Source organism: Pavona decussata, unplaced genomic scaffold, assembly GCF_977016875.1.
Source record: "Pavona decussata unplaced genomic scaffold, jaPavDecu1.1 SCAFFOLD_28, whole genome shotgun sequence".
Taxonomy (NCBI): Eukaryota; Metazoa; Cnidaria; class Anthozoa; order Scleractinia; family Agariciidae; genus Pavona; species Pavona decussata.
The window spans coordinates 2,875,273-2,903,087 of record NW_028145451.1 but is presented as its reverse complement, the minus strand read 5'-3'; the positions used below and the strand labels follow the sequence as shown (position 1 = coordinate 2,903,087).

At 39.9% G+C, this 27,815-nt stretch overlaps 3 protein-coding genes across 5 annotated transcripts; all 3 read right to left on the bottom strand.

The window, feature by feature from the left end:
* Positions 1-574: 574 nt before the first annotated feature.
* Positions 575-9,354, bottom strand: LOC146485121 (radial spoke head 14 homolog). Its single transcript, XM_085103762.1, has 10 exons — positions 9,181-9,354; positions 8,780-8,885; positions 7,034-7,120; positions 5,840-5,901; positions 5,031-5,180; positions 3,832-3,980; positions 2,298-2,414; positions 2,007-2,118; positions 1,733-1,795; positions 575-1,022 (listed from the first exon to the last, which is right to left on the bottom strand). Exons 1-10 carry the CDS (start codon positions 9,271-9,273, stop codon positions 936-938), a joined length of 1,026 nt encoding a protein of 341 aa, XP_084959888.1. The 5' UTR covers positions 9,274-9,354; the 3' UTR covers positions 575-935.
* Positions 9,355-11,109: 1,755 nt separating this feature from the next.
* Positions 11,110-27,381, bottom strand: LOC146485119 (neuronal pentraxin-2-like). 3 transcript variants are annotated; one of them, XM_085104065.1, is made up of 5 exons: positions 27,300-27,381; positions 12,754-13,325; positions 12,384-12,603; positions 11,957-12,084; positions 11,110-11,464 (listed from the first exon to the last, which is right to left on the bottom strand). In XM_085104065.1, exons 2-5 carry the CDS (start codon positions 13,229-13,231, stop codon positions 11,214-11,216), a joined length of 1,077 nt encoding a protein of 358 aa, XP_084960191.1. In that variant the 5' UTR covers positions 13,232-13,325; positions 27,300-27,381; the 3' UTR covers positions 11,110-11,213. The 3 variants fall into 3 exon arrangements, with proteins under 3 accessions (XP_084960191.1, XP_084960194.1, XP_084960193.1); XM_085104068.1 differs by lacking the exons at positions 12,754-13,325; positions 27,300-27,381 and adding an exon at positions 13,830-13,917; XM_085104067.1 differs by lacking the exon at positions 27,300-27,381 and having other exon boundaries at positions 12,754-13,741.
* Positions 25,156-27,258, bottom strand: LOC146485120 (neuronal pentraxin-2-like). Its single transcript, XM_085104063.1, has 4 exons — positions 26,710-27,258; positions 26,355-26,574; positions 25,946-26,073; positions 25,156-25,431 (listed from the first exon to the last, which is right to left on the bottom strand). The coding sequence occupies exons 1-4, from the start codon at positions 26,882-26,884 to the stop codon at positions 25,181-25,183; spliced, it is 774 nt and encodes a 257-aa protein (XP_084960189.1). The 5' UTR covers positions 26,885-27,258; the 3' UTR covers positions 25,156-25,180.
* Positions 27,382-27,815: the final 434 nt, after the last annotated feature.

Sequence of the window (27,815 nt, the reverse complement as noted above, 5' to 3'; positions counted from 1 at the left end):
AGACAATCAGAACAATTGATCCCTTCTGGGAGAGAGCGGTATCTTTTGTTTTTCTTCATGGTAGCTTCAAATCTGCACATTAATTTATTCTAAACTCTGCCGAGACCAATTTTAGATACGGGCTGCCCTCAGGGCATCCCGAGTAACTAACATTCATTCATTCAAAAAAAAAAAAAATTCATTCATAGAGAAAAGGGTGACCCAAGTCAAAAAGGGCAGTCTTATCTGCATGGCTTTACTTGCAGGGCTGCGAAACGAGCTATTGACAGTGTTTATTTGTTTTAAACTGCTTTAGATTGAGAACGTTTTAGAATCCTTTGGAAACTTTCCAGTGGTTTTCATTTCAACGGTCCAAGCAAATAGAACTTTGGGTGGCGGACAGCGTCGTCAGAGAACGAGGGTTGTGCACCTTATGATGTTTACACAATTTAATATTCTAAATCTCTCATAGTCCTGACGTGGACGAGAACAGAAGATTATTTGATAGGTAGAGAACTGAGAGAATAAAGCTCCATTTTGGCAGGGAACAGCGTTTTCGGGTTAAGCACTGATCTACATTAGTTAGGGCAAAGCATTGATTTCAAAATGGTTAGCTGTCAGCTGCCATCTCACGTATTGTGTAATACTACAATTAAGTACAATGTACTTGTAACTAATAAAACAATCCTTATTTACAACACTGAATGTTTCCTCGTTTATATCAATTGTATTTACATTGTGTCACATGTTTCCTTGCCAGTAGCTCACATTAGGCTATGTTTCGGGTGAAGCCGTTTCCTTCAGTCCGTTGTATCAGTACTTTGACAAGTTTCACTTCCAGTTACAGTATAATATTTTTAATACAAGGAGAATTTATTGGATTGTACGATGAAACTATATTACAAAATACAGATTTTTTTCCTATTATTTTTAAAATATTGCTTGTCAGATTCCGATCATGGTTTCCAGGTAATCACTTGGACAGCAATCTGGGCAGCCTTTCGGACAGCTGGACTGTTGTCATCATGAATAAGCTTCTTAACCTGACGAGAAATAATTATAAGAAAATTTGACATGCGAATTGCTTTAAGACGGTCTCTTCTAGATAACGAATATATGTTTGCTTGTTTTTTTTTTTTGTTTTTTTTTGTTTGTTTGTTTGTTTGTTTTTTCATCGGAGTTGATAAGATAACTTTTGGCCACCGTGAGGAGAGCGAACGTTTCGAGCGTTAGCGAACCCGCTCTGAGGAAGGACTAACGCTCGAAACGTTGGCTCTCGAATCTCTTTACGGTGGCCAAGTTATCTTATCAACTCTGTTGAAAAAAAACATACAGTCATTTCCACTCCCCACCGAAGCAGCACCACAGTAAGCAGACGTAATCGGGGAGGGGGAGGGGGAGGGGGAGGGGGAGGGGGGAGCGAGAAAATTGAGAAAAAAGAGGGGACCCTCTCCGCATACGCCTGCTACTCCCTTCTTTAAGGCATCTGAATTTTTTCGTAATAAGGTTGGTCTCCATTTGATCCTAAAACATCCGTCGCTCACTGAACAAACTTGTATGACCTAGTTTCCGTACGTTTCTTTAAAACAGAAGTGATCGTTACGGATAGTGAGGAAACTAGCCTTGAGCCTTGAGCCTAGCTCTACGTATGGGCAAGTACGACAACTACACGCATAATTTTATGCTGCAAATAAATATATCCCACCCCACTCCCCCGCCGCTATATGTATACTAATTCCCATATGTACATTACCTCATTCACTGAAGCCAATAACGTTGTTCTGCCTACTGGAGCTTCTGCTAGTGTTGTGATGGCCTTAAAATATAACACAGGGAAAATTTCGATGTTAATGAAAGAAAGTTGAACTTTATTTGACACCCCAAAAATGTCTTTCCTTTCACGTTGAGCGAAGGTGTGAGCTTTCAGGAAAGCGCGCGGAAGGAGTACACACTTACTCCCGCCACGCGCGTCCCGAAAAAATTCGATAGTTTCACTGACTCTTCCACTGTTTCAAATGTTCACGTACCTTAAGTGCGTTTAGCCGAACTTCACTCTCAGGGTCACCTAACAACTTGACGAGGTTTGGAATTGCTTCTGCCTCAATTGCAGAATACTTTCCTTTGGTCGTTATCGTAATCCTAAAAAAAAAGAAAAATCCTCAAGTCACTATGTACGTGACACGCGTTCATAACTAGGCCTCTCAACCATCAGAAAAAGCACTGTAAACAGTCTATCCAAAGCAACCCTTTTTTCTCAACAACGTTTCTTGGTTTAGTCAGGCCCTAAGGTAATTTATGATAATTTATTTTCCACATACGTCATAATGGCACCAGCAGCCTGCGCTCTGACGTCAGTATCGTCATCTTTCAGAAGTGATACCAGTTCGGGCATGGCCCCTACATCCACTGCCTTGTCCTTACCATCCAAAGGAAAACTGCATAAAACAAAACAGGAATAAAAATTGATCTCTCCATCTTCGGTGGCCCAGAGGCAGTTAGTCTGTGCAGATCGACGTAAAGCGTACGTGGTAATAATAACTATTTCTAATACTTGCCCTGTAAAGTACATACTCGTTCGATAAACTGGCCAAAGATTGCCTGTGGTATTGCAGCATTTAAACGGGTCAGACAGTTTGACCCCCTCGACGCCATTACATGCACACGTTACTTATCGCAATGTTGTTTGAAGAAATTGCGGCATAAATCTATCTGATAAACAACAAAGGCTCCGCAATCGTCCAACCAGAGTTCTTAACCTTTTCAAGCTATGACGCTAACGCAACGCATCCGATTGAATCTCCAGGTTGGAAAATTTTAGGTCCTTAATGGTCTAGCCAGCTGTCTAGCCCCTGAGTATTTAAATTATTTTCAAATTCTTAACTCGAACTGTTGCAAAGTTCTTCAAACTCTTTTCGAGATTCGGCAAATAAACGAGTTATTCCATTACCCGACGGCACTCAACGAATAGTTCGGATACCCTAATAATCGCCTAAGAAATTCGGATTTAGTGTCACAGAAATCTAAAGTTTTCTCCGGCGCAATGTCAGTTCAAAATTTCCTAACACTGGAAAACTAATTCCTTTCGTTTTCGAAGGGGCAAATGTGTCCTTAAAAATGCGAAAAATTCGTAAAACCAACAACAGCTTCTATTAATTTGAGAAATAAAATTCCGTTTCCTAAAACTTGCTAAGCTAAAGCATCCGAGCAGCTCCGATTGTAACAGCTTATAACATATACTCAACAATTTGGTACCCTGTGAACAGGCTCCCAAAATGGGGTATACGGGAAGAGAAAAATCGGCAAGCGGAGCGAGCCAAGCGCGGTCTGGGGATGAGAAAGAAAGGGAGGGAGGGAGCTTCCTTTCTTTAGGGAGACGACGACGACGCCAACGAAAACGGAACTTAAAAATTACACTCTCGTTTTCTCGATAAATTCGAAATAATTTCTCATCATTTAGTTTGTGCAATGTGGCCGAACTATCAAGAAGCTAACGTCGTAGGGGCGGCTTTAACCTTCAGAAAGACAAATGAAAATTAATCATCACGCGTTCACGTTCCCTATAAAACCTTAAATGTGGTCATTTCACGTTGGTGTTTTGCAGAGGACGGCAAAGAAATATATCAAAGTTTATAATGCACGTGCAGAGCAAACTATTGTTTGCTGACGTTTTCGCTGCCATCGTCGTCGTCGCTTCTGCCTGTTCACAGGCTACGATCTAGGAACACTGGAGACAACATTTTAAGTATTTTGCATAAAATTAATGTTCTCGTTGCGCACCACTGTTTAACACACAAACTACTGTCTTATCAAAAACAAGACAATGTTAAAATGTACCGCATCACAAGTATTCACCTTAAGTCCATGACATCTCTAGCGGCTTTAGCTCTAATAGTGGCTGATTTGTGAGCGAGTAATTTTGTGAAACTTTCCATGGCCCCGCTTTCTAGTGCCGACTGGGTTTCTATCGTCATGCAGTAATGAAGAGTGTCTAAGATCAGCTCCTGTGATAAAAGTGACAAAATCAACTTCTCCATGTATTAATAGCACATTAACACCCACTCCTGGGCCCAGTTGTTCAAAGCCCGATTAAGATAATCCTGGGTTAACGTGAAGTTTGATCCGAGTTTAATTACTAATCTTTAACTTATGCCAAAAATCAGCCTTTAAAAACACTTTTAACGAGCGAGATACAAACTTCGGTTAACTTTTAATCGGGGATTAGCGTTAATCGCCTTTCGAACAACTGGGCCCAGTAAAGTTAAGTCTCTGGCAACACCTTAATCATCGAAATGCCTTTGCCTTCAGAACAAATGTTCTGTTGCTCCTTGCTGTCATTAGTAAAATAACCGTTTTAAAATTTAGTGAAGTTTTTTTTATTTCTGTGAAACGTGACATGGATCCTTCCCCTTTCACTCCCAAGTGTGCCATATAGCACAATATTGGGCCAATATTGCGCTCAATATTGGGCCAATCTGTAAACATAATCCTGTATATTTTGGAGAGATCTGCACATTGGAAGTATAAATCTTATCCCCTCCTATACATGTACATGCATGGTACGAGACATGATTAACCACATATTTTAGTAACTTTTTCGTCTTACTCTTTTAAGACCATTAATCAACACTTAAGAAGAAACCTGCATGTACTGAGATCTGCAAATTAAGCTAAAGTTTAGGGGTTAATACCCAGTATACGTCAACCTCGTTCCCAGGGTCTCTCCTCTTCACGTCCCTGGGACGCGAAGAGGAGAGACCCTGGGAACGAGGTTGAGTATACGTATATGAGAAGTGAGTTTTGGACACTTTTCAATGTTATCTGTTACTTCCTTTATCTTTGCTGAAATGATTTATAAAATGCCCAAGACAAAACCTTTTAATTGGTATAATAATTATTATTATAAGTCATTTAGTATAGGGGTTCACAGACTTTACAGTTTAACAAAACTGCGACATTTCCCATGGGAATGAAAGGGATAAAAAGTCTGACATTTGTAGACAGACACCCAAATTTGGAGGTACAGCTGACTGTACTTCTATAATTTATGTTACCTTTATTTCATCTTCCTCTTTTAAGAGTTTTCCAACCAACACAGGTACAAGCTTAGCATCAACCACGCCTTCCGTTCCTGGACTCATGTGTACACACATCTCAATTGCTCTGTGCGAATTCCTTCTTGCCTGATAGACATTGTCATCAAACTGTATTTTGCAAGAACAAATTAGAGTGAAATCAAACAGGAGAACACTTGTTCTGAACAAAATTCTATTTCATGAAATATGCGCAATTTATCTTCTCATACAGCTGTACAAGAACTTGTCTAAAGGAAATAAAACTTGTTTTTTTTTTCCTACCAGAGCAAGAAAACAAATTTCTGAACTTGACTTGTAAGCGAGTCTAAGAGAAGGTTATTGTACATAGAGAGCTATTTTTTAAACAGGCAGTCAATTGACAAGAGGGACCAAATACCTCAGAAAAGCACTAGGAAACTTTGGAAAGAATCCTCTTAAGAGCTAAAGTGCAAATATCGCACCCATGCGATATTTGATGGCTGGACTTGTTGGTGGAAATATAAACTAGTAGCATGCAAATGCAGACGTATTTCCGGCTGTCGCTTCTCTCCGCCTAGAAGTGACAGCCGGAAATATGTCTGCATTCGCAGGCTAGTAAACTGGACAAGCCAAAATTTTTTTAGGAAAGTATGATGCTAAATTAGAGTTGTTGTTGTTGTTGTTTTCTTTTTTTTTTTTTTTTGGGGGGGGGGGGGGGGGGTCGGGGGCACTGGAAGGTGAAACCTCTTTAAGGGCATGATGGACATTTTTCTGGAACTGTAGAGTCAAACTTTTTTCTTTAAGCTTACCAGCTCTGACAATGGAACAATCATTTTGTGATCCAGAAATGCATCTCGACCAACTGCATGGCCTACAATCGCGATAACAGAACGTTTTAAATTTCACATATATGTTAAAACATTATAATTCTATAAATACCAAACTTGAATAATTGGCTACTCAAATCCCATAGAGCAATATTGCTATTCACTTCCTAGCACTGTCTTGGATTATTTTCCAGAAAAGTTAGGTTTTCACCAATTTCTCCGAGATAAAGTGACTAAATGGGACTTGGTTATTCACTGGCTTGATGAATAGTGGTATTACCCATGGTATGGTCCACCTCCTATGACTCAGTGTCAAAACACTGTTGCTGTTATCCATACATGTAGGTAGACTAATACATGTAAAAGCCTAGTTATAGCAGCTATTGTTTACAGTAAGCTTCAGCTTCCAATACATGTATCATCAGTAAACAATTGGATGTAATTAGGCTAGGATGGGGGGGGGGGGGGGGTAATTTTGAAAAGAACCCCTAAACGTACCAGAATTCTATATTGTGGGTGTGGTCCAAACAATGTTTTACTCATAAGGGGTACCAATTTGGTTGACTGACATTTACTTCCTAAAATCTTTTTCGGCTCAGTACCTTAAAGGGTACCACCATATCTCTGACGAAAGTTATTTTAGATTTTAACACCATAAGCGGTACCAAACCACAAATTTTAACTTCTAAAAGGTATATGCAAGACTTTTATATGCAATCTCCCCAGGGGGTCTGATGTTTCACTACAGGGTTAAAATTATCCTTGCATTCTTTATAGGCTTAACTGTTTGCTGATGGAAGACTTTTATGAACCCGTCAGTCTAAACCCCATAACCCCCAACTCCTCTTCACAGCTGGAACATTAAGTGTGCCATAATTGTCTGGCACATACTTCAAAAGCTGTCAGATGTGAGTGTAGCCAGGAAGCATTGTTCTGTTCCACAATCAGAATAATTTAAAAAATTGAAGTGAATATTACCCCACTAAAATCCCTGTCCTCAATTTGGCAATAAAAGACTAACTTTGTTGAACCAAGAATTCAGGAAAAAAATCACAGAAACCTTTCCTTGCTTAAACCCAACCAATTGTCCCAGCCATCAGTCAGGTGGGGTGGTGGGATACAGGAGATTACATTTACTGGTGCATGAACTTGGATTGACTGCATACATGTACATACCTGCAATTATACTGAGCACTTCAGTTGTTTTATGTCTCACTGTAGCATCAGGGTCTTTAAGCAGAGACTTTAAACTTGCACCAACACCTGGAATTTAACAACATACAGAAAGGTAACTAAAATATCAAACTGTCAATATCTCAAATTATCTCCTCGCTTATAGGTACTCAGTGGAATCTGTATCTCTAAAAAGGTGTGACTGCATGATCTCAATAAATGCCCCATTTCTGGAGGTACTGTGATGGTGTGGTGGTGTAGCACATCAGTCTTTTGATCTTACAGTCGGAAAATTGGAGAGTTGGACTGGTTCGAGGCTTAAGATTGGTCTCTTCATTGCTGTGTGGTTTCCTTACAAAAGAAACTTTACTCCACAAATGTCTCTCTTCACACAGGTGTATAAATAGGTACCAGTGACATACTGCTGGGGATAACCGTATGATGGACTAGCATCCCATCCGGGGTTGGGGAAGGGGTTAAGCAATACCCCTAGTTGCTTCATGCTTCAGCAACCCAGGGTTACATATAAATACATGTAGCTCCAGCCGTGTCAGCCCCTTTGCAATGTGGCGTGTAAGTGTGACTTTACCTAATTCTCAATGAGAAGTACTATCATGATCATGTCGCAAGAAAAAAATTTAACTTGATTTATTGAGCAACAAATAACAAACTTAGTATGCAGACATTCTCAGTAATTAAATTCACCATTCTACAGTAACCTCTGTATCGCAAACAAAAACTACATTTGGCTTGGATTCTGTTAACAGTAATTTTTAAATTACCACTGTCTATCTTGAAGTTTCACTTTCTTGAATGAATTTTTACTTGTTGAGGGGAAGACAAGCATGGGGGAGGGGGGTCAAAAGTATTGACTGTGGGCCAAAAATTGTTGCCAAAGATTCCAACTACAAGTTGTATGGCAGTGGCCTGACCCTCCTCATAGCAGCTAATACAGCCTGCATGAGCCAACTTATGCAACATAATTATTATGATTGTGGTGAGAAGACAGCAAAATATCATTGTTGACCCAAAGTGACACCTGATTACCAATGCATTTCTAAGGAAATCTTCCCATGACTGCGCCTTTCAACAGTAACCTCTTTCAACAGTAACCTCTCCGCCTTTTTCAATAACATAAAAACCGTTACGCTTTTCACTGCTGTCAATCGTTGCAGCCAGCTCTTTGAAAACAAAAACATTTGGCTCAACAGGGTCAAAAAGGTCACGTTCGTGTGCTGTGATTGGACTGGATTTCAATCCATGTTATTGGTTTTCTGTATTTTTGTGGTCAGTCGGTTGTCACCATATTTATGATTGACAGCAGTAAAACATGTAAATTGTTAGCTGGTGTTGAAGTTCAGAGCCTGTATGTTATTGAAAGGTGCCGTAATGACATGTTAGTCACCTTCTGATCATTGAATGCATACTAGCAAGAGGTGGGAAGTTACAATCAGGAATTTTGTACGTTTATCAGTCACGCTGGTTGGCACACAGACAATATCCCAACTTCCTACACCAGCCATCCTGTTGTGTAAGTTCACTATTGATAATGCATTACATGTAAATTGACTTCCTTTTTGTGTTGCACCATGTAATTCTGGGGTGGACAAATGGTGAAATTTATAAGTTTTCCACAATACCAGGTGTAATGTTGCACCTTGCATCCAAGCCTTGCAGCTCAGCTTTATAAGGATTAATATTTTGTGGAATTCATACAATAGAAATAAAATTTGATTATCTTGTGCTTACCAACTCGCAGTCCCTCCGATATATATTCTGGATTGTGCATCACATCGCAAAGAGACATCAGTGCTCTCTGGCGTGTTAAAAGGTCTAAGCTGTTTAGCTCACGGTTCTAGATGTATCAAATAACAACGAGCTTGAATTAATAATAAGAAATTATATTAAACCAATAATTTTTTATTGTTATCAAATACTGGTTGACTCCACAGCACTGTGCTATATAAACTTCACCAGAATGGTGCTGAAGTTTAGAATAGAATCAAAATAATCATGTGATCAGCTTCACATCAGCTTCACATCATGAAAGTAACTCAATTTCTTATGACAACATAAAAAAAAGATCGGCACTCGGATATTAAAAAATTCGAACTTCTGACCGCGCGCCAAGCAGAATCTACAATACTCACCAATTTTGGAAGTGCACGGTCTCCATATGCAAGCCTAGCTTTCGTTGGATCTATATTTGGAGGAAGCTTTACGGAAATTACAGTATGGGCCATGATGAATTCTGAATTTCTGAATTCCTTGGTAGCTTTTTCGATCGAAGACCTGTTCCAAAACAAAAATGGCGGTCTCTTGTTGCTACGTAACCATTCTAGTGCTAGTCTCTCGCAGAACTCGGCATTAAAATTCATAGGTCCGTACAAAGTACAAAGTGATAGTTTTGTTGACGTATTCGGTGATGTGGGTTCTTTAACGTTCCCTGGCCTATTAGATGAAATTTTAACTGCATGTAGTAGAAAATGGAGAGGGATGTAGGAGGAAAGGCTAAGAGCTTAATACCACCGCTCATTGACGCGCTCATTTAATTTAGACAAAGGGCGCTTTCAATTTAGTTAAAACCAGTTTGAAATTCTGGGAAACTCTCCACGTCTCGTGGAAAGACTTTTTGCACCTGGCAAAAATCCTCTCATTCACGAGTCGTTATATCATTTAAATATTTGATATAACGACTCGCGAATGAGAGGATTTTTGCCAGGTGCAAAAAGCCTTTCCACGAGACGTGGAGAGTTTCCAAAAAAGTTCAAACTGATTTTAATTAAATTGAAAGCACCTTTTGTCTAAATTAAATGAGCGCGTCAATGAGCGGTGGTATTAAGCTCTTAGCCTTTAAAAGGCTTCCGGGAAGGTGTGCAGGACGCCAACAAAATTGATATTGAAAGAAACGTGATGTTATGTCTGATTTTCTTTTTCCGCCCACTATGCCTGTGTCTGATATACTGAAAACATATATCCATCAATATGAACCCTTTACTACTACGTACTCTGTGAACAGTTATGAAGAGGAAATTCAAATTATGTCGAGTAGTAGGAATAATATTTACTCTGTATCAATAGGAGTGACTTTTCCTTGTCAGTCTCGGCAGAAGAAGGATTGTAAAAAAATATATTTTTTTTTACCTGCGCGGGTAGCAGAAATGGAAATGTTGTGCAAATGGAACGCTAGTTTTTCTCTCAACGGGTTGGAACGGAGAAACTAGAGTACCTCGGAAGATCCTTCGCTAATTTTGAGAAATTTGGAGCAGCGCGTTCAATTTCAACCGATTGAACCAGAAATTCTTGCTAACTAACTAAAAACGCCCAAGGTGTTGACTCAAGGGACCAAATGCTTTACGACCCTTACTGGTGAATTACAATTGCTGTTTTTCAAACAGAGTTAAGAAATAAATGATAAAGTCTTCCGGGAAACTGATAACTGTATTGTGAAGACGCAAATGCGACGTCTAACCCCTCAGTGTTATTCAGAAAGATGAGTACAGAAAAAGTGAATAATTCCAGTCGGTGACGCTTATTTTCAGCCTGTGTAAATCCGCCTCCTCCCCTCCAAAAAAATTGGGAAGGAAAGCTATATATCAAATGAGTCAAAATGTAAACAGTGACGTCAACAAAGATTCTCCCATTGCGGCGCAGTGAATTAGGGTTCAATTACAAGTCACAGCTTTGTTGAAACTAAATAACTAGTTATTTTCCTCCGTTTGCTATCATGACTTTTTGGGTCAGTAGCTTCTCACTTTGTGAGGAGGAAAAAACTTCCACTCACAATAAAAACGGTTCCTTGAACATGTAAATTCTAGATACCAACTATGTATGTATGGATTTGTTTGTTTCGGGACTTTTAGCTCCAACTTGCGTGAAACTTCCCTTAACAATAACGTTGCGTCTTTGCAGTGTAAAAGAAGATCAAATTTTCGTGAAGGAATCATTTTTGGTGCGACGAACATTTCCGTTCCTCTTTGCGGCCAATTGGTGGTCAGTTCCGTGGTCTTGGACCGTTTGCTCCGCCAGGATAATTTTAACAGTCTTGAACTGGGTTTCAATTATCAAGCAAAAGTAAGTGAGCTTTTAAAATTCATCTTTATTGATTCTTGCTCAGTGATGGTTACATGTCATATCACCAGTCTACTGTACTTAACTTAGTTTGGGGGTCTTACAAGCTACCCTAACATGACGGTTTAATTATCTTCACTGAGCCTTTCAAATGACGTTTAAAGTCACGCCACTGGAACACGTTCCCCACTCCTGCAAAGCACGAGTTTGACATGCGCGTGATTTCTTGCTCTTTTATCACGTGATCCCAGATGTTGACACCTGTCATTTCACCGATGAAACACTGATTGGCGTCAAAGCCTCCTCCCACTGAATCTTGCTCTTGGCCTAGTACCAGGGCTCCACCACCACGGATTACATGGCCTATGAATTAAAATCGGCTTATGATGAGCAGCAAAGCTTGTTTGAAAAGTGAACACTCAGCGCTTAGATCTCTTCAAGTTGAAAGTACAGTGATCAAGTGCTATGTAAAACATGAAATTATTAACTGTTAAGATAAAACAGAAAATATTATCAAAGTGAAAGACCGCAACCATCTCTTCAATTTTTCACACCAACTGAAATTATCCACTGGTGTCCATTTTTGAGGGTAAGAATTTACTACAAGCCGTCCACCGGCAACAGCTGCAACCACTTTTCAGAAGCCAGAAGATTTTAATAAATTAGTTAAGACGTAGGAGAAAAAAAAATCCAATACAGCAGACCTCCGCTATCAGAATACTCCAGGAGAAAAAACGCCATGTTGACTAAATAGCTCTGAAAACAAATTGTAGCGGTCTTCTTTGAGTCAATGAGAGCGTTCAAGCGTAATGGTTATCCGACAAACATACGCGTGAAAGTTTGTGTCATAATTACCTGTTCTTAGACCTTTACCAGCAGCTCCAACCTTGCCATCTTTATACAACTTCCATGATCCAGCAGTGTTCTCCCATGTTGCGCAAATGTGGTGCCACTTTCCATCATTGGCTGAAACTGAAGTCCGCCTGTTGAAATTAATAAGAACAGTGCTGAATGATGCAGACTCCCGAAGTTAAAACTTAACCATTTTCCACTAAACATTAAGCCTAGAAAGATATCCGCTGCCACATTCGTTTTGAATGCAGTTTAGTTACCCTTCAACCCTTGGAAGAATTGAAGAGAATTGGTTGTAATGACCTTCTTCAACTAAAAAAGATTTGGCAAAGCCGTTCTTAGGTAGATACAATTTTGTCAGTATCAGTCGTCTTACTTATTCTTGTTGTTGCCTGTCGTTAAAAATAAATTTTTTCCACAATATTTGTACCTGCCGGTCTTTCCCACAAACAACGAAAACTGTCTGTAGTTGAACAGCACCACCTCATTGATTTTTCCTGCCACGGCATAGCCCAGCGGCGTTCCAGAATTTCCTTTGTCAGTGGTTTTCATCCAAAGACAAGCCGTCAAAGCTTTTAGGCTAGGCATGCCTCGTGTAATGACGTAATCACTAGTTCCTTTTCGCGGGAATTGCAGAGCGTAATTATTCACTGCAAAATAGAAAAAGTGAAACGTAATCAAGGATTTTAGGATACGTGAGAATTAACCATGTTAACTGCAAAGCAAGGGGGAAAAGTCGCCGATAACTGATACCCCTTCCGAACTACAGCATAACGCAATATTAATATATTTATATGTACCATGTCTATCCAAAGCCGATAATCTCTGAGAGATTGTCTGAATCTTCTCAAACAGCCCGGCGACGTTTTGGATGGTTTCGTTCAGAAATCCTTTAATCTTTCCGAGAGCCAAGATTCGCTTATCAAAGGCGCGGAGTTTTTTCGAAACCATTCTTTCTTTTTTCTCAATCATTCGGGACAATGCTTGGATGGTACGGTTCATCATGTTGAAATTTCTTCGAATCGTATCTGAGGACAGCACTCGTTGGTCCTTCAATTTCGTCGAGATTTCTTTGTTTTTATTGTCCACCGAATCCAATCCGCTTTTGATATCCCCGAGCGTGACCGTCGATTCTTGAGCTGAAGACACAACAACATTGTTGCGATCTCCAGAGATAATGACTTTCCCAGCCGAGCCAGTTGTGTTCATTCGGGTGAACGAGATAACTTGTGGTACAGCAATACACACATAAAACCAAAACACATTTGCCGCGAACATGTTGACTGTTTGAAGTCCTCACGTAAGACTGCGATACTAGCGATAAGAAATGTTATCACTATGTTAATTTAACATTCAAGAATTTTTTCGAGACCTATTATAAACAGAAATATGCTAATGCTAAGCACTGAAGAACTACTGACTGTAAATATCAAAAATCCCACGACAAATAGGAAATTTCAGATTTCATTTTATTTCACCTAAATGTCCCCTTTGGTGAACTATTTTCAAAAAAACCAATTTACATGTAAAGTTCCACCGCTCTTTCGTTTTTCTAAAAATTAGAAAAGTTGAATTTACGGCTTCACGCCCGATTCAGCCCATCGGAAAAACGGGAAAATCATGCATCTTTAACATGCCAGCACACAGCAACGAGAACTACTCCCGTTTTTCTATCTCGACTGCAAGTAAATCTTTCTATTATCTCTCGTTAAGTGTAAAAATGAAGTCGCAAGCCTTGTTAGTAGTGTGCTAATTCACTAGTTGAAGATAGCGATCTTCGAGGGTTAAATTTCGAATTGAAATTAGGGCAGATTTCAGAGGCCCATATCTGTCCTAGCATATGTTTTCTGGAGCAGAACTATAGGTGAAGTCTAACCTTAGTCCTTCCTTTTCACTCCCTCAAAGTGCCTTTTTTGGCCCGCTAAAAGCGAAGCATCCAGAATTAAAAGTGTACTAGTTCGATGGCTCCCTGTCACGATTACCGTCACGCAAACCACATAACTAAAACAATCCATTCATCAAAAGTAAACGTTTTTTGTTCTCAACGACAAATCTCGAAGGCAGGTATTTTTAGTTCCTTTACAAATTTACGTCATTATTTCAAATTTTGAAAGCAATAAATATTAGAAACCGATCCACCGTCGGACTCGATCTACATGATTTTAAGCGCCCGGGAGTAACAGCTGATGACGCACTGTACTATACAAACTCACTGTCAAACCTAACCAAATTAACTATTATACTCTTGCTATCTACATAAAAAAAATATTTCAAAAGATTAATGGCTCATTTTCAAGACATCTAGCATCTAGCTAGATCGATCTACTAGCTTTCTGTATTGATTTATAGAGTTGAAACACAACAACGTATTCACATACCGACAGGCAATCACGGGTTAATTAAATTTATCCGAAAATACGAAAAGAGCTTTGTACCCTACGTGCTGTTATTAGTATTTATTTTATCTAGTCAATGACAGACGGCTTACCTTCACTTTCTTAACTGCTTGACTGTAAGGTTATATTATAAAGCGACAAAATTATTTGCATTTCTACTAAAGAATATACCATCCATAACACCCTGAAGGTACTAATTATAGAACAGGAATGGCTCACCACTAAACAGGAACGTATTCGTTTCCTTTGGTCGATTTTATGACTCTTGAACCCCATTCCACAATGCTGAAAATCTGTTAGTTATGCTTTAAAATCTGCAGGTTAAATCGGCACATGGCACGGTCGTTTTCATTTGATACCATTTGTGATTAGCGTGATACAAAGGACAGTTCGGGTAGCGCGGGGGAATACAACCATCCTCGTTCCCAGAGGCTACGATCTTTTGGTCAGCGGTTGGATCGTAGGCCCTGGTAACAGCCGTTACCGGATGTCGTGAATTTCAAGACATCCGGTAGCGCACGCTCAGTGTGATAAATTACCATTGCGCTTGCTCAGTATTATTATTGCTCAGTACTCCTCAGTATTAGGAAGTAAAGACAAATGCGCAGAAGCGTAGCATTTTTCACCTTATAGCGCATCAGGTTTTCGACACCCAATGAAAAAAAAGATATTTTTGGATGAACCCAGAGCCACTCGTTCATTAATTAAAAGAAAAACGTTGGGGCTCTGGGGACGAGAATGGACATCCATCCGGTAACGCACGCTCAGTGTGATAAATCACTATTGCGCTTGCTCAGTATTAGGAAACCGGAAACATTTTGTCGAAGGATTGTCAACACAACGATAGAAGGTTGTCAGAGTGTTTTCATGGCCAATTTAAAAAAGATTTTAACTACCCTACCCGCCGCTACTCTGAAGAAACACAGCCTAGGTCTTCGATTAACGGCTTTCAGGCGTTCTTTTAAAATAATTCAACAACTTTTTCGTTGTGGATACAGTCGTGGTTGTATGTTTACACACGTCCAGTTAGTACTTTTTACTATGGTCTTGATCTATTACGCCTTGTAATGCGAAAAAGTCAACCAGATTTCCGAAGAATTAAGGAAAAATTACTCAGAAGTGGAACTCAAAAGCCGAATTAGTTTGTCTCATCTATCGGTTAAATTATTGGAAACGAAACGTGGCAAGAAAATATGTTTTAGTGGTTTCTTGTACATGTTTCATGTACCTCTGTTGTGGAATATTGTTATCGAATTACGCCTTGTGTCATTAAAGTAATGTTTAAAATACGTTCCATAATTAACTGAGGCAGATTGTTGATGTCGAAAAATCTGTGTGTTGTTTATATGAAAGGGGGAAAATTGAACCCACAATGCTGCTATATTAGTTCAAAGACCAACCATTGCCATTCAGTGAATGGCTCGGGTATCTTAATTTGTCTTACATCTTCGTGTTCTGAGATATATTATCTTAGATAAAAAGCTTACCAGCTTTGTAACGTCTGTAAAATATGAGTAAAGATCAACAATGGCACACTGTTTTTATTTTAAAATCCCTAAAGATCAGATGCAAATGATTATTTTTTTTTCAGTGGTCAAACAAACTGCAGTATAGTTTTGTTTCTGGTTACCCAATTTAAGGACCCCAGTCATTTTTACTCTCTCTCAGAAACCAAAGGGTAAAGGTGGATGGGGAGAGAAACTTACTCACAGTGATGAGGGTGATTCTAATACATTTTAGCATTTGGTTCCTTAAGATGTTTAAAACTGAAATGATTACCACCGAATAACACCATTAATTTCCATTGTTGCTCTCATAAAGAATAAAATAAAACCTGCTAATGTGGCATTGGCAGCTACAGGTAGGTTAAACAAAATCAAACAGGTCTATTTGCCACAGAGGCATTTTGATAGTATCCTTTACAGTGCCAAGCACTTGATCTGAGTCTTTCATAGTGTTTATCGCTATGAAAGGTGGCAGTACTCCAGGAGACGAGTAACAACGAACGACAGTAAACAAAACCATGCTTTTAATGCCTGCCCCTAAGGACTCTGCAAAAGCCCTAAAAACTACAGTCATATAACATCTCCCTTCCCTGCTACCCGACTAACTGCCCCTGGGTCTCCGAAGATGCCTTTTTCTGTAACAATAAAAGATAAGGAGCGAACAAGTAACAGAAATAAAATGTTAAATCAAAATCATGCAAAGCTGACTTAAACATGAAAAATTAAAACTTTTTTTTATTTTAAACTGTTCTCTAGCAGTAACTCAACCAATGTTCAAAGTTCCACTTCTTAAAATGTTCATAGTTCAACATCTTGTTTCCTTCCGTGCTGTAAACTCAACAAATGTTAGAGTTCAAAGTTCATTGTCTCTAGGTCACAAAATCATCAAATATGGAAGGACGCACACAGTCTGTTGTGGTTGCAAAGTCAAAATCTTCTACTGCAGTACACTTTGGCTGAGGGCTTTCATGAGTCTGTCTCATTGTTGGTGCCTCTTTCACAGGAAGATCTACCTTAGCTGGTGACCCTGCATCGGGTGAAGTCTGACCCGACGGATCTGTGCCACTGATGTCTGGTAAGGGCTGCTTTAGGCTAGGATCTTGACGAATGAACTTGCGATTCCGGATTCCGTCTGTACAGGTTTCCGTTCTCTGTTTCGATAAGAAAGGTACGTGGTCCAACTTTTGCCACACACGAACCTTTCTCCCAAGGTGCTTTAGGATTGATGAGCTGAAGCCTAACTGGTTCTCCCACTTGAAGCTCGGGCAATGGTTTTGCATGCTTGTCATATGCGGCTTTGGTCTGTTGTCTCCTCCTTTTGATGTTGTCATACACTTCCTCTATAACCTCTGGCTTTGGTAATGCTTCAGTTGTTGGAATGGTGGTCCTCGTCCTTCGAGACATCAATTTTTTGACTGGGCTTAATCCATTGCTGTCAGGTGTGTTACGCCACTCCAGCAAGGACATCTGAAGATCTTTGTTGCGTCGTTTGGCCTTCTTTACTAGATTCTTTGCAATTTCGACGGCCGACTCAGCTTTTCCTTTGGCTATGTAAAGGTGAACTGGTAGTGTGCTGAAATTCCCATTCATAAGAGAACTTGGCAAAATGTGAACTGGAATACTGTTGACCATTATATGTAACCATGTCAGCAATGCCGTGACGTGCAAAGTGGCGTTTGGTTGCATTTAACACTGATTCTGCAGTAGTATCTGACAGGAGATCAAGCTCAAAATAATCACTGTAGTAATCAACAGTCACTCAGAGTAGTTCTCATTACCAAGGGTGAAGAGATCTTGTCCAACCTTTGACCAAGGAGTTCCAGGAATCTTGTGGGTCATCAATGGTTCTTTTTGTTGTCTAGATAAGAAGTCATTGCAAACTTCACTATTGTGAACTTGATTTTTGATTTGGTCTGCCATGCTCGGCCAAAATAGCACATCATATCACGCGCTCGACGTACTCAAGCATCAGGCCCAAGGTGGATGAGTTAGCTCTTGCAATCATCTGAGGTCTCGTAAAAGCAGGGACAATCACTTTCATTTCTTTGTACAAGACTCCATCTTGAACTGTTGACTATTCTTTGTAGTTCCAATACTCGCGGATACAAACTGGAACTTCCTCTTGGCCAACCTGTCATAATCATGTTCATGATTTGCTGATGAGTCCCTTGTAATAAGCGCATGTAATCAGCTTGATTGATGTCAGCAATCTCTTGAAACAACAATTTTTCCTGGCTGAAATGGAAGATCTGATACTCTGGGATGTTTCCGTGTTGGCTGTGATCAGCTTGGAGGTAAGCTCTACTTAGCATATCAGCAATATACATCTGTGATCCAGGAAGGTACTTTACATGAAGATTGTACTTCTGTAATCTAAGGAGCATTCGTTGCAGCCTTTTTGGTGCGGAGTGTAATGACTTCTGGAATATTAGTACCAGTGGCTTGTGGTCTGTCTCCACTGTCGTTGATTCTCTTCCATGCAGGTACTAATTGAAACGGCTGCATGCGAAAACTATCGCGAAGCACTCTCTTTCTATTTGTGCATATTGGCGCTCTACAGCTGACAATGACCTTAACGCAAACGCCACAGGCTGCCCGTTCGGAAGAAGCGTGGCTCCCAGGCCAGACTGTGATGCGTCGCATTGGATGGTGGTTTCACTGGCTACGTCATAGTATTTGAGCACTGGTGTCGAGCTGATTATATTCTTGATGGTTTGGAATGCTTCTTCTTGCTGACTTTCCCACACAAACATAGCATTCTTCTCGGTTAATTTCCGTAGTGGTTCAGACACTTTTGAAATTGTTGGCATAAACCTGGAAAGATAGTTGACACATCCTAGAAGGCGTTGAGCTGCTTTCTTGTCGTCTGGTCGAGCATGCTTGCAATATCCTCCACTTTCTTGGGATCTGGCCCGAGTCCTTCAGATGTGAACGAATGGCCCACATAGGTGACTTGGTCTAGCCTCAACATCAACTTCTTCTTGTTAAACTTCAAATTCATACTGCGAGCACGGTCCAGCAAGTTCAGTAAATTGCTGTCGTGATCCTTTAGGGGATCTTCAATATTTTCTCCACTGCCATAACACAGAATACCGTCTGCAATTACTTCTACACCATTGAGACCTGCAAGTGCTTCATTCTGACAACGCTGATATTCTTCGGGTACGCTGCTGATACCTTGTGGCATTCGTAAGTACCGGTAGCTGCCAAATGGGGTCCAGAATGTAGTAAGCAAGGAGCTTTTTTCGTCTAGCTTTACTTGATGAAAACCATCCTTCGTATCCAAGACAGTAAATACTTTAGCTTTGGCTAGCTTTGGCAAAACTTCATCGACTGTAGGCATTTGGTATTTTGGCCTCTTGATAGCTCGATTTAAATCTCGAGGGTCTATGCATACTCTCAACTTTCCGAGTTTCTGCACCGCTACTAAGCTGCTTATCCAGTCGGTCGGCTTGGTTTCGTGGATGATGATCCATTGCTTTTCCATCTCAACCCAGACCAGTGAACAAATCTTCAAAATCTCTCATAAGCTTGTCAAATGATAGGGGTTCGTAAGTTTCACTGTTTAATGAGTGAATGAACTGGTCTGATCCCAGAGATATCCAACCTTGCTTGATGCAAGTGTTGCCATCGACGATGGGCCAAGGGGCGTTTTCCAAGATGTCAAAGGATATCTTGCATTTTGAGCCACTGTTCAAGCTGACTGTGAAGATGTAAGATCCCAATGGGTCAACCACGCGTCCATCGTAAAGTCTTATCTTCCCACCAGGGGGGTCCAACTTGACTTCCTTACTCTGCAATATATTTAGGAGATCGGTATAAGACATAGCACTACATGTTGCCCCCGTGTCTAGTCGGGTTGTGATGATAGGGCTGTACTCAGTGTGAAATGTGAGTGGTACCATGAAAGAGAATTTGCCCATGTTACTGCTAACAACTCCAACACGTTCAGTGACAAAGATAGACTCATCAGAGTCAGATGCTGACTCACATGCTAATTCGCCACCTTCTGTATATCCTGGCGTTGTACGTGTGTGATGTACCTTGTTTGCTGGCGCACTTGAGACACGATTCTTTTCCTGACACTTAATGGCAAAGTGTCCTTGTTTGCCACACTTGAGACAAGTCTTGCCAGAAGCTGGACATTTGGCTCTATCGTAAGGGTGATTGGTACCACAGAACTTGCATTGCTTTGCACTTGCTTTTTCTTGTTTACCTTGCTTTGATTCATGTCCACGATTGCGACGGCTTTGCTTTCTTTTTCCAGGACTTTGTTTGTCTGTTGCATGTACGGTATTTTGCGGATCACTCACTGCATCTTTGAGCTGCTCTTTGTGTTTTTCTAGACAATTTACTTGTTCTCAGGGCCTCTATGCATCTTGTTAAACCAGGGACTGGGCGTTTCCGAAGTAGCCTGTCACGAGTAGCTGAGTCTCGGGTACCGATAACTAATCTATCGCGAATTAAACTTTCACAGAGACCCTCAAATTCACAAGGTTCTGCCAGCTGGCGCAATCGCACAACATACTGATCAATAGTTTCATGCTCAGTTTGATTGGTAAATCCAAACTTGACTCTTTCAAACAACAAATGTTTTTGAGGCATGAAATGGTTGCCTAAAGCGGTCAGAATCTGGTCTCCGAATAGAGTCGTGGGTTCGAATCCCACTTCTGACACCATGTTTATCGCTATGAAAGGTGGCAGTACTCAAGGAGACGAGTAACAACGAACGACGATAAACAAAGCCTTGCTTTTAATTCCTGTCCCTAAGGACTCTCGGAGAGCACTAAAAACCACTTCATGTAACAGGCACATAGGGTCAGAGAAGTTCCCCACATTACTACAAAAAAATATGAGACCTACCATTGGGGCTTTGCTAGTCCATGTGAGCTTTAAAATGTGAACAAAATGTTATGTACTTAGATAAATAACTCAAAGCAAATTTATTTATACTTGCAAACTTTAAAAATTGTTATAACATACAATGAGTAATAATATTGAAAAACAAATTCAGATGTCTTAAAAAGTGTCTAAGAAGCATCAATTAAAATATTTAAGGACAGAACCAACTAAAATTAGTAACAGGCTTGAATAAAAAAGAACCGAGAACCTTTCAATTCTAGGACAGTTTTCATTCTGAGATGGGTGTCACTTGAGTGTAGTAACTGTTAAACAAGGGGAGAAAATTCTTCTCCTAAAAACAACATTTAAAACAAGTAAGAAGGATAACTCACAGAAAAAGAGGCAAACAGATGGGATGTACTCTAATAAGTGGGTAGGTGTCATATACATGTAAAGCACATGTCAAAAGACAACAACAACAACAACAATAAAAAGAAACAAATTAAAGCCAGGTGACCCTTGCAGTGGCAAAGCCACGGATGTATCCTTCCTCTATCCTACCTCTGCGGTGAATCCGGAAAAGCCACAAATGTACCCTTCCTCCATGTAAACAGGCCATCAGGGGTTGTGATTTGAGGAGGTTATCAGTTCAGTTACGTTGCTTTTAATTCTCAACAGAAAAATGGGATGCCATCATTTCCATGTGACTCAGAAAGGGTGCAGTTCTCATGTGAGCTGTTGATTGAAGGTGGTTATTTAATTGGAAGTTAATGGATTGTCCATACAAATTCAGTATTAAATACGACGTACACAAGTCTCTTAGTCCCTATTCTTATTCCCTTCAACAAAACCAATTAGAACTCATATTCATTCTTTAAAAGCAAATAGTGCACTAAGTGGGTGAACCAGTGGAAGCGAGAAGAACATTTAATCAAGAACAAATCTTTAATTTGCCTTTTAGCTTCTGTTTGCTTAGCCTCTGATCGGTGATTTGGTAGAGCTTCTATAAGGTTTGGACTTATATATTTTATTTTTATTAATGAAATCAATTCCAAATTACATTACTTTGCACAGGACAATCCAATGAATCTGTGGTCAGCTTAAAACAGAATATGAGCTTCCTTGGAATAAACCGCCTAATCAATCACAGATAGTTACTTGTATTATTACCAAAAAGGGAAACTTCAATTTTTCTTAGCATTTTTTTATTTGTATGGGACTGTGTACAGTACTTCCGAATATTATAAATCGAAATGTTGTGTCTGTTTGGCCGTAAGCGTGTTTCTGGGCAACGGAATAAAGCCGAGTCAGAGGCACTTAGCTTCGAAATTGAGAGCTACATCACTCCTGACTTGTGATAGTACAAAGAGTATGGTTTACTCTTCGTTCAGTTCTTCGTCTGAGATCCCAATGATCACCTTGGCGCTAGCTAGCTTATTTGGAAAAATTGAAACACCTAGAACAATATTTCAACATCCAGTTTCCGAAAATATTTCAGGCGTCTCCTTTGATGAATCTTATCCAAATCGCTAATTCTTTGCGCTAAACAGAAAGTGCTTTCCATCTATCGACAAAATGTTTACATTATTTGTTTCTTTTATATAGCACGATTTCAAGCGTCTCACCGGAAGTAAAGACCAATGCACAGAAGCGTAGCATTTTTCACGCTTATAGCGCATCAGGGGGCATTGCTTTTTGCTAGTCGAAAATTAGCGGGTGTCATTTGTTATTTCATTGGCTTTTGTTTGTTCTTTTGTTGTCGGAGGATTTAGGGCAGAAAATTGAGTAACATTTTCTCTTGGAAGGGGATGGGGGTTATAGTTGTCAGCTTGTGGGTATATTTGGCTATTGCAATTGGTCTTGAATGAGAAAATGTATCTCGTTTTAGCAAGTCATGAACAGCTCAGGAGCCCAGGAACAGTGAAAATAAAATGAACCTTTGTTTAGTTGAGTACTTAGCAACTTTTTAAAGTTAATGACATTGACAACATCAGCAACAGTAACCAAGCTTTTTAAGGTTTCCAAAAAATCGAAAAATCATACAAGATTTAGGAGCAACTTTTGAACAACGTTCTTAGTAATTTCGAGCATCTGTTTTAAACTGACTAATTCTTGTGATGGTCTCTAATTTCCTGATTAAATGGAAACCTTAAAACTCGTCCTCAGTCTCCATTTGAACCGAGAAGGAGGCGGGGGTGTTGGTGGTGGGTATTTTTTTCAAGACCGCAAATATCCGGAAGCTGTAGCTTAGGAGATGGGGCCGGTTATGTGAATTTCTTACAGCGCAGCAAATCAGTTCCTTCTTTTTGCATCCTGCTTGCAATAAGAACCCGCGAAACGATTCATCCTCTGGATGACAACATCCAGGCATCTCAAGAAGAAGCAAATACCACGGCCTGACAATAGATCCTTTCATGGCTCTTGCTTGCCGACCCGCATAGAAAATGACCAGCGCGGCATCTGCGCCATGGTGAAGAACGGCATAGGCCTGGAACTGACTTGGAAATCTTCAGTTACGTATCAGAGAACTTCGAACTGGAGACTCCTATTATGAAACTCGGAACGAAATCCAAAATTGTCCCATAAATAAGGGTCAATAAGAAGAAACACCCGCTTATATTCACCCCCCTCCACCTCAGTCCCCTTTACTTCCGTTTACTGAGCCCGTAATTAAAGGGGCAAAAAGAGAACAGAAGATCACACTGATGGAAGATAAAATAACAGATACGTAGATTTTTAAACTCAAAAACTGTTTTTCGGTTAGGGGATAGTTCACTGGTGAAAGGAAATTTTATTGCAGTTTTACTCGGATTTCCCCACACTACCGGAAGTGCTCTTTGTGTCACGCTCCTGATCACAAACGGCATCAAATGAAAACGACCGTGCCATGTGCTGATTTAACCTACAGATAAGCATAACTAAGAGATTTTCAGCAGTGTAAAATGTGGTTCAAGAGTCATAAAATCGATCAAAGGAAACGAATACGTTCCTGTTTAGTGGTAGTAATCAGTCAGAGTATCCTGTTCTATAATTACTACCTTCAGGCTAGGATTCGATTATGGATGGTACAATCTTTAGTAGAAATGCAAATAATCTTGTCGCTTTATAATATAACCTAACAGTCAAACAGTTAAGAAAGTGAGCTAAGCCGTCTGTCATTGACTAGATAATAAATATTAATCTTCGATAAATTTAATTAACCCGTGATTGCCTGTGCGGTATGTGAATACGTTGTTGTTGTGTTTCAACTCTATAAATCGACACAGAAAGCTAGTAGATTGCTACTACGTACTTTGTGGACAACTATGACGACAAAATTCAGATTATTTTGAGTAGTGGGAATAATTTGGACTCTGTGTGTCAATAGCAGTGACATTTTTAGGTCAGTTTTGGCAGAAGAAGGCGTGTAAAATTATTTTCAATGTCAAGTTGAATTTTTTACCAGCGCGGGTAGCAGATAATGGAAACTCCTGTGCAAATGAAACGCTAATATTTCTCCCAACGGATTGGAACGGAGAAGGTGGAGTAGCTCGGTAGACAGTTCGCTTTTTTCGAGAAATTTAGAGCAGCGCGTTCAATTTCAACCGGTTGAACCAGAAGTTTTTTGCTTATTAGAAACGCCAAAGGTGATGACTCAAAGATGGTTTACGAACCTCATTAGTGAGTTACTTTTGTTGTTTTTCAAACAGAGTTAAGAAATAAATGATAAAGTCTTCCAGGAAACTGATAACTGTATTATGAAAACGTAAAATGCGGCCTGACTCCTCAGTTTTATTCGGCAAGATGAGTACAGAAAAAGTGAATAATTTCAGTCGGTGACGCTTATTTTTAGCCTGTGTAAATCCTCCTACTTCGCTCCAAAAAATCGGGAAAGGAAGCTATATATCTAATGAGGCAAAATGTAAACAATGACGTCAACAAAGATTCTCCCATTGTGGCGCAGTGAATTAGGGTTCAATAACAAGTCACAGCTGTGTTGAAACATATGACCCCCTACTTGTTTTCTCCAGAAACTAAATAGCAAGTTATTTTCCTCCGTTTGCCACCACGACTTTTTGAGTAGCTTCTCATTTTGTGAGGAGGTGAAAACTTTCACTCTCAAAAAAACGGTTCCTTGTAGATATAAATTCTAGATACCAACTTTGTATGTATGGACGCGTTCGTTTCGGGACTTTTCGCTCCAACTTGCATGAACCTTCCCTTAACAATAACGTTGCGTCTTTGCAGTGTAAAAGAAGATGAATTTTTCGTGAAGGAATCATTTTTGGTGCGAGGATCATTTCCGTTCCTGTTTGGGGCCAACAGTGGGGGTCAGTTCCATGGCCTTGGACCGTTTGCTCCGCCAGGATAATTTTAACAGTCTTGCCTGGGTTTCAATTATCAAGCAAAAGTAAGTCAGAGGTTTTAAAGTTCAACTTTATTGATTCTTGTTCAGTGATGGTTACATGTCATGTTAACTTAGTTTGGGGGTCTTACGAGCTACCCTAACATGACGGTTTAATTATCTTCACTGAGCCTTTCAGGAGACGTTTAAAGTCACGCCACTGGAACACGTTCCCCACTCCTGCAAAGCACGAGTTTGACATGCGCGTGATCTCTTGCTCTTTAATCACGTGATCCCAGATGTTGACACCTGTCATTTCACCGATGAAACACTTATTGGCGTCAAAGCTTCCTCCCACTGAATCTTGCTCTTGACCTAGTACCAGGGCTCCACCACCACGGATTACATGACCTATGAGTTAAAATCGGCTTATGATGAGCAGCAAAGCTTGTTTGAAAAGTGAACACTCAGCGCTTAGATCTCTTCAAGTTGAAAGTACAGTGATCAAGTGCTATGTAAAACATGAAATTAAAAACTGTTAAGATAAAACAGAAAATATTATCAAAGTGAAAGACCGCCGGCTTTAGGCTTCAAAACGCAACCATCTCTTCAATTTTTCACATCACCTGAAATTATCCACCGGTGTCCATTTTTAAGGGTCAGAAATTACTACAAGCCGTCCACCGGCAACAGCTGCAACCACTTTTCAGAAGCAAGAAGATTTTAATAAATGAGTTAAAACGTAGGAGAAAAAAAATCAAGTACAGCAGACCTCCGCTATCAGAATACTCCAGGGGAAAAAAACGCCATGTTGACTAAATAGCTCTGGAAACAAATTGTAGCAGTCTTCTCATGAGGCTATGCGAGCGTTTAAGCATAATGGTTATCCAACAAATATACGCGTGAAAGTTTGTGTCATAATTACCTGTTTTTAGACCTTTACCAGCAGCTCCAACCTTGCCATCTTTATACAACTTCCATGATCCAGCAGTGTTCTCCCATGTTGTGCAAATGTGGTGCCACTTTCCATCATTGGCTGAAACTGAAGTCCGCCTGTTGAAATTTATAAGAACCGTCCTGAATGATGCAGACTCACAAAGTTAAAACTTAACCATTTTCCACTAAACATTAAGCCTAGAAAGATATCCGCTGCCACATTCGTTTCGAATGCAGTTTAGTTACCCTTCAACCCTTGGAAGAATTGAAGAAAATTGGTTGTAATGACCTTCTTCCGGGTAAAAAAGAGCAGGCAAAGCCATTCCTAGGTAGATACAATTTTGTCATTTTTGTTAGTTGTCTGGTGTTAAAATTTATTTTTTCCACAATGTTTGTACCTGCCGGTATTTCCCACAAACAACATAAACTTTCTGTAGTCGAACAGCACCAGTTCATCGTCTCTTCCTGGCACGGCATAGCTCAGCGGCGTTCCCTGATTTCCTTTGTCAGTGGTTTTCATCCAAAGACAAGCCGTCACAGCTTTTAGGCTAGGCATGCGACGCGTAATGACGTAATCACGAGTTCCTTTTCGCGGGAATTGCAGAGCGTAATTATTTACTGCAAAATAGAAAAAGTGAGAGTAATCAAGGCTTTGAAGATACGTGAGAATTAACCATGTTAACGGGAAAGCAACGGGGAAAAGTCGCCGATAACTGATACACCTTCCGAACTACAGAATAATGCAATATATACCATGTCTATCCAAAGCCGATAATCTCTGAGAGATTGTCTGAATCTTCGCAAACATCCCAGCAATAGACCTGTTAACTGCACTCTCGACGTTTTGGTTGGTTTCTTTCAGAAATCCTTTAATCTTCCCGAGAGCCAAGATTCGCTTATCAAAGGCATGGAGTTTTTTCGAAACCATTCTATTTTTTTCTCAATCATTCGGGACAATGCTTGGATGGTACGGTTCATCATGTTGAAATTTCCTCGAATCGTATCTGACGACAGCACTTGTTGGTCCTTCAATTTGGTCGAAATCTCTTTGTTTTTATTATCCCCCGAATCCAATCCGCTTTTGATATCCCCGAGCGTGACCGTCGATTCTTGAGCTGAAGACACAACAACATTGTTGCGATCTCCAGAGATAATGACTTTCCCAGCCGAGCTAGTTGTGTTCATTCGGGTGAACGAGATAACTTGTGGTACAGCAATACAGACATAAAACCAAAACACATTTGTCGCAAACATGTTGACTGTTTGAAGTCCTTAACTAAGACTGCAATCCTAGCGATATGTTATCACGATGTTAACTTAACATTCAAGAATTTTTTCGAGACCTATAAACAGAAATATGCTAATGCTAAGCACTGAAGACTTCAATGTTTAGATTGCTCCTTAAATTAAAGTTGTTGTTCTCAAAACTGGCTATTGAGCTCGGGCCTTAGTTACGATATGTATACAGAGAGTATCGAGTTACTATAAGAATTACACGTGTCCGAAATGAATATGTTTTGGATCTGTAACGTATTTTACTCTTAAACTTCATTATGTTAAATTATGCTGCGACAATTGGGTCTTTCTATTAACTATTTTTTGAACTCAAGTTGTTTCTTTATTTCAACTGTCAAAGTTCGTGGAGTTTAGACACAAATGTCATTCATTATTAAACTTCAATGAAACGGTTAGCGATATCAAAGATCGGTCGGAAAAGCAAGACTATTCCATACAACTCGTACGCGAAGTCCAGGTTAATTAAATTAATTGCACGTAATTCGGCTAGCACTAAAAACGGATTTCATCCCATGAAGCAATCGTATGTACTTTTAGTTGTTGTCTAAGGGCTAGAAACAAAG

What these genes read in the sequence shown, in the direction of transcription:
- LOC146485121 (XM_085103762.1), bottom strand. Translation starts at nt 9,273, where the DNA reads ATGGCCCATACTGTAATTTCCGTAAAGCTTCCTCCAAATATAGATCCA. An exon ending in TTCGGCTAAACGCACTTAAG is followed by an intron (nt 1,796 to 2,006) that starts GTACGTGAACAT and finishes TTATATTTTAAG; the next exon opens with GCCATCACAACACTAGCAGA. An exon ending in TATTGGCTTCAGTGAATGAG is followed by an intron (nt 1,023 to 1,732) that starts GTAATGTACATA and finishes ATTTCTCGTCAG; the next exon opens with GTTAAGAAGCTTATTCATGA.
- LOC146485119 (XM_085104065.1), bottom strand. Translation starts at nt 13,231, where the DNA reads ATGTTCGCGGCAAATGTGTTTTGGTTTTATGTGTGTATTGCTGTACCA. An exon ending in ATCGGCTTTGGATAGACATG is followed by an intron (nt 12,604 to 12,753) that starts GTACATATAAAT and finishes TCTATTTTGCAG; the next exon opens with TGAATAATTACGCTCTGCAA. An exon ending in TTTGTGGGAAAGACCGGCAG is followed by an intron (nt 12,085 to 12,383) that starts GTACAAATATTG and finishes TAATTTCAACAG; the next exon opens with GCGGACTTCAGTTTCAGCCA.
- LOC146485120 (XM_085104063.1), bottom strand. Translation starts at nt 26,884, where the DNA reads ATGGTTTCGAAAAAACTCCATGCCTTTGATAAGCGAATCTTGGCTCTC. An exon ending in ATCGGCTTTGGATAGACATG is followed by an intron (nt 26,575 to 26,709) that starts GTATATATTGCA and finishes TCTATTTTGCAG; the next exon opens with TAAATAATTACGCTCTGCAA. An exon ending in TTTGTGGGAAATACCGGCAG is followed by an intron (nt 26,074 to 26,354) that starts GTACAAACATTG and finishes AAATTTCAACAG; the next exon opens with GCGGACTTCAGTTTCAGCCA.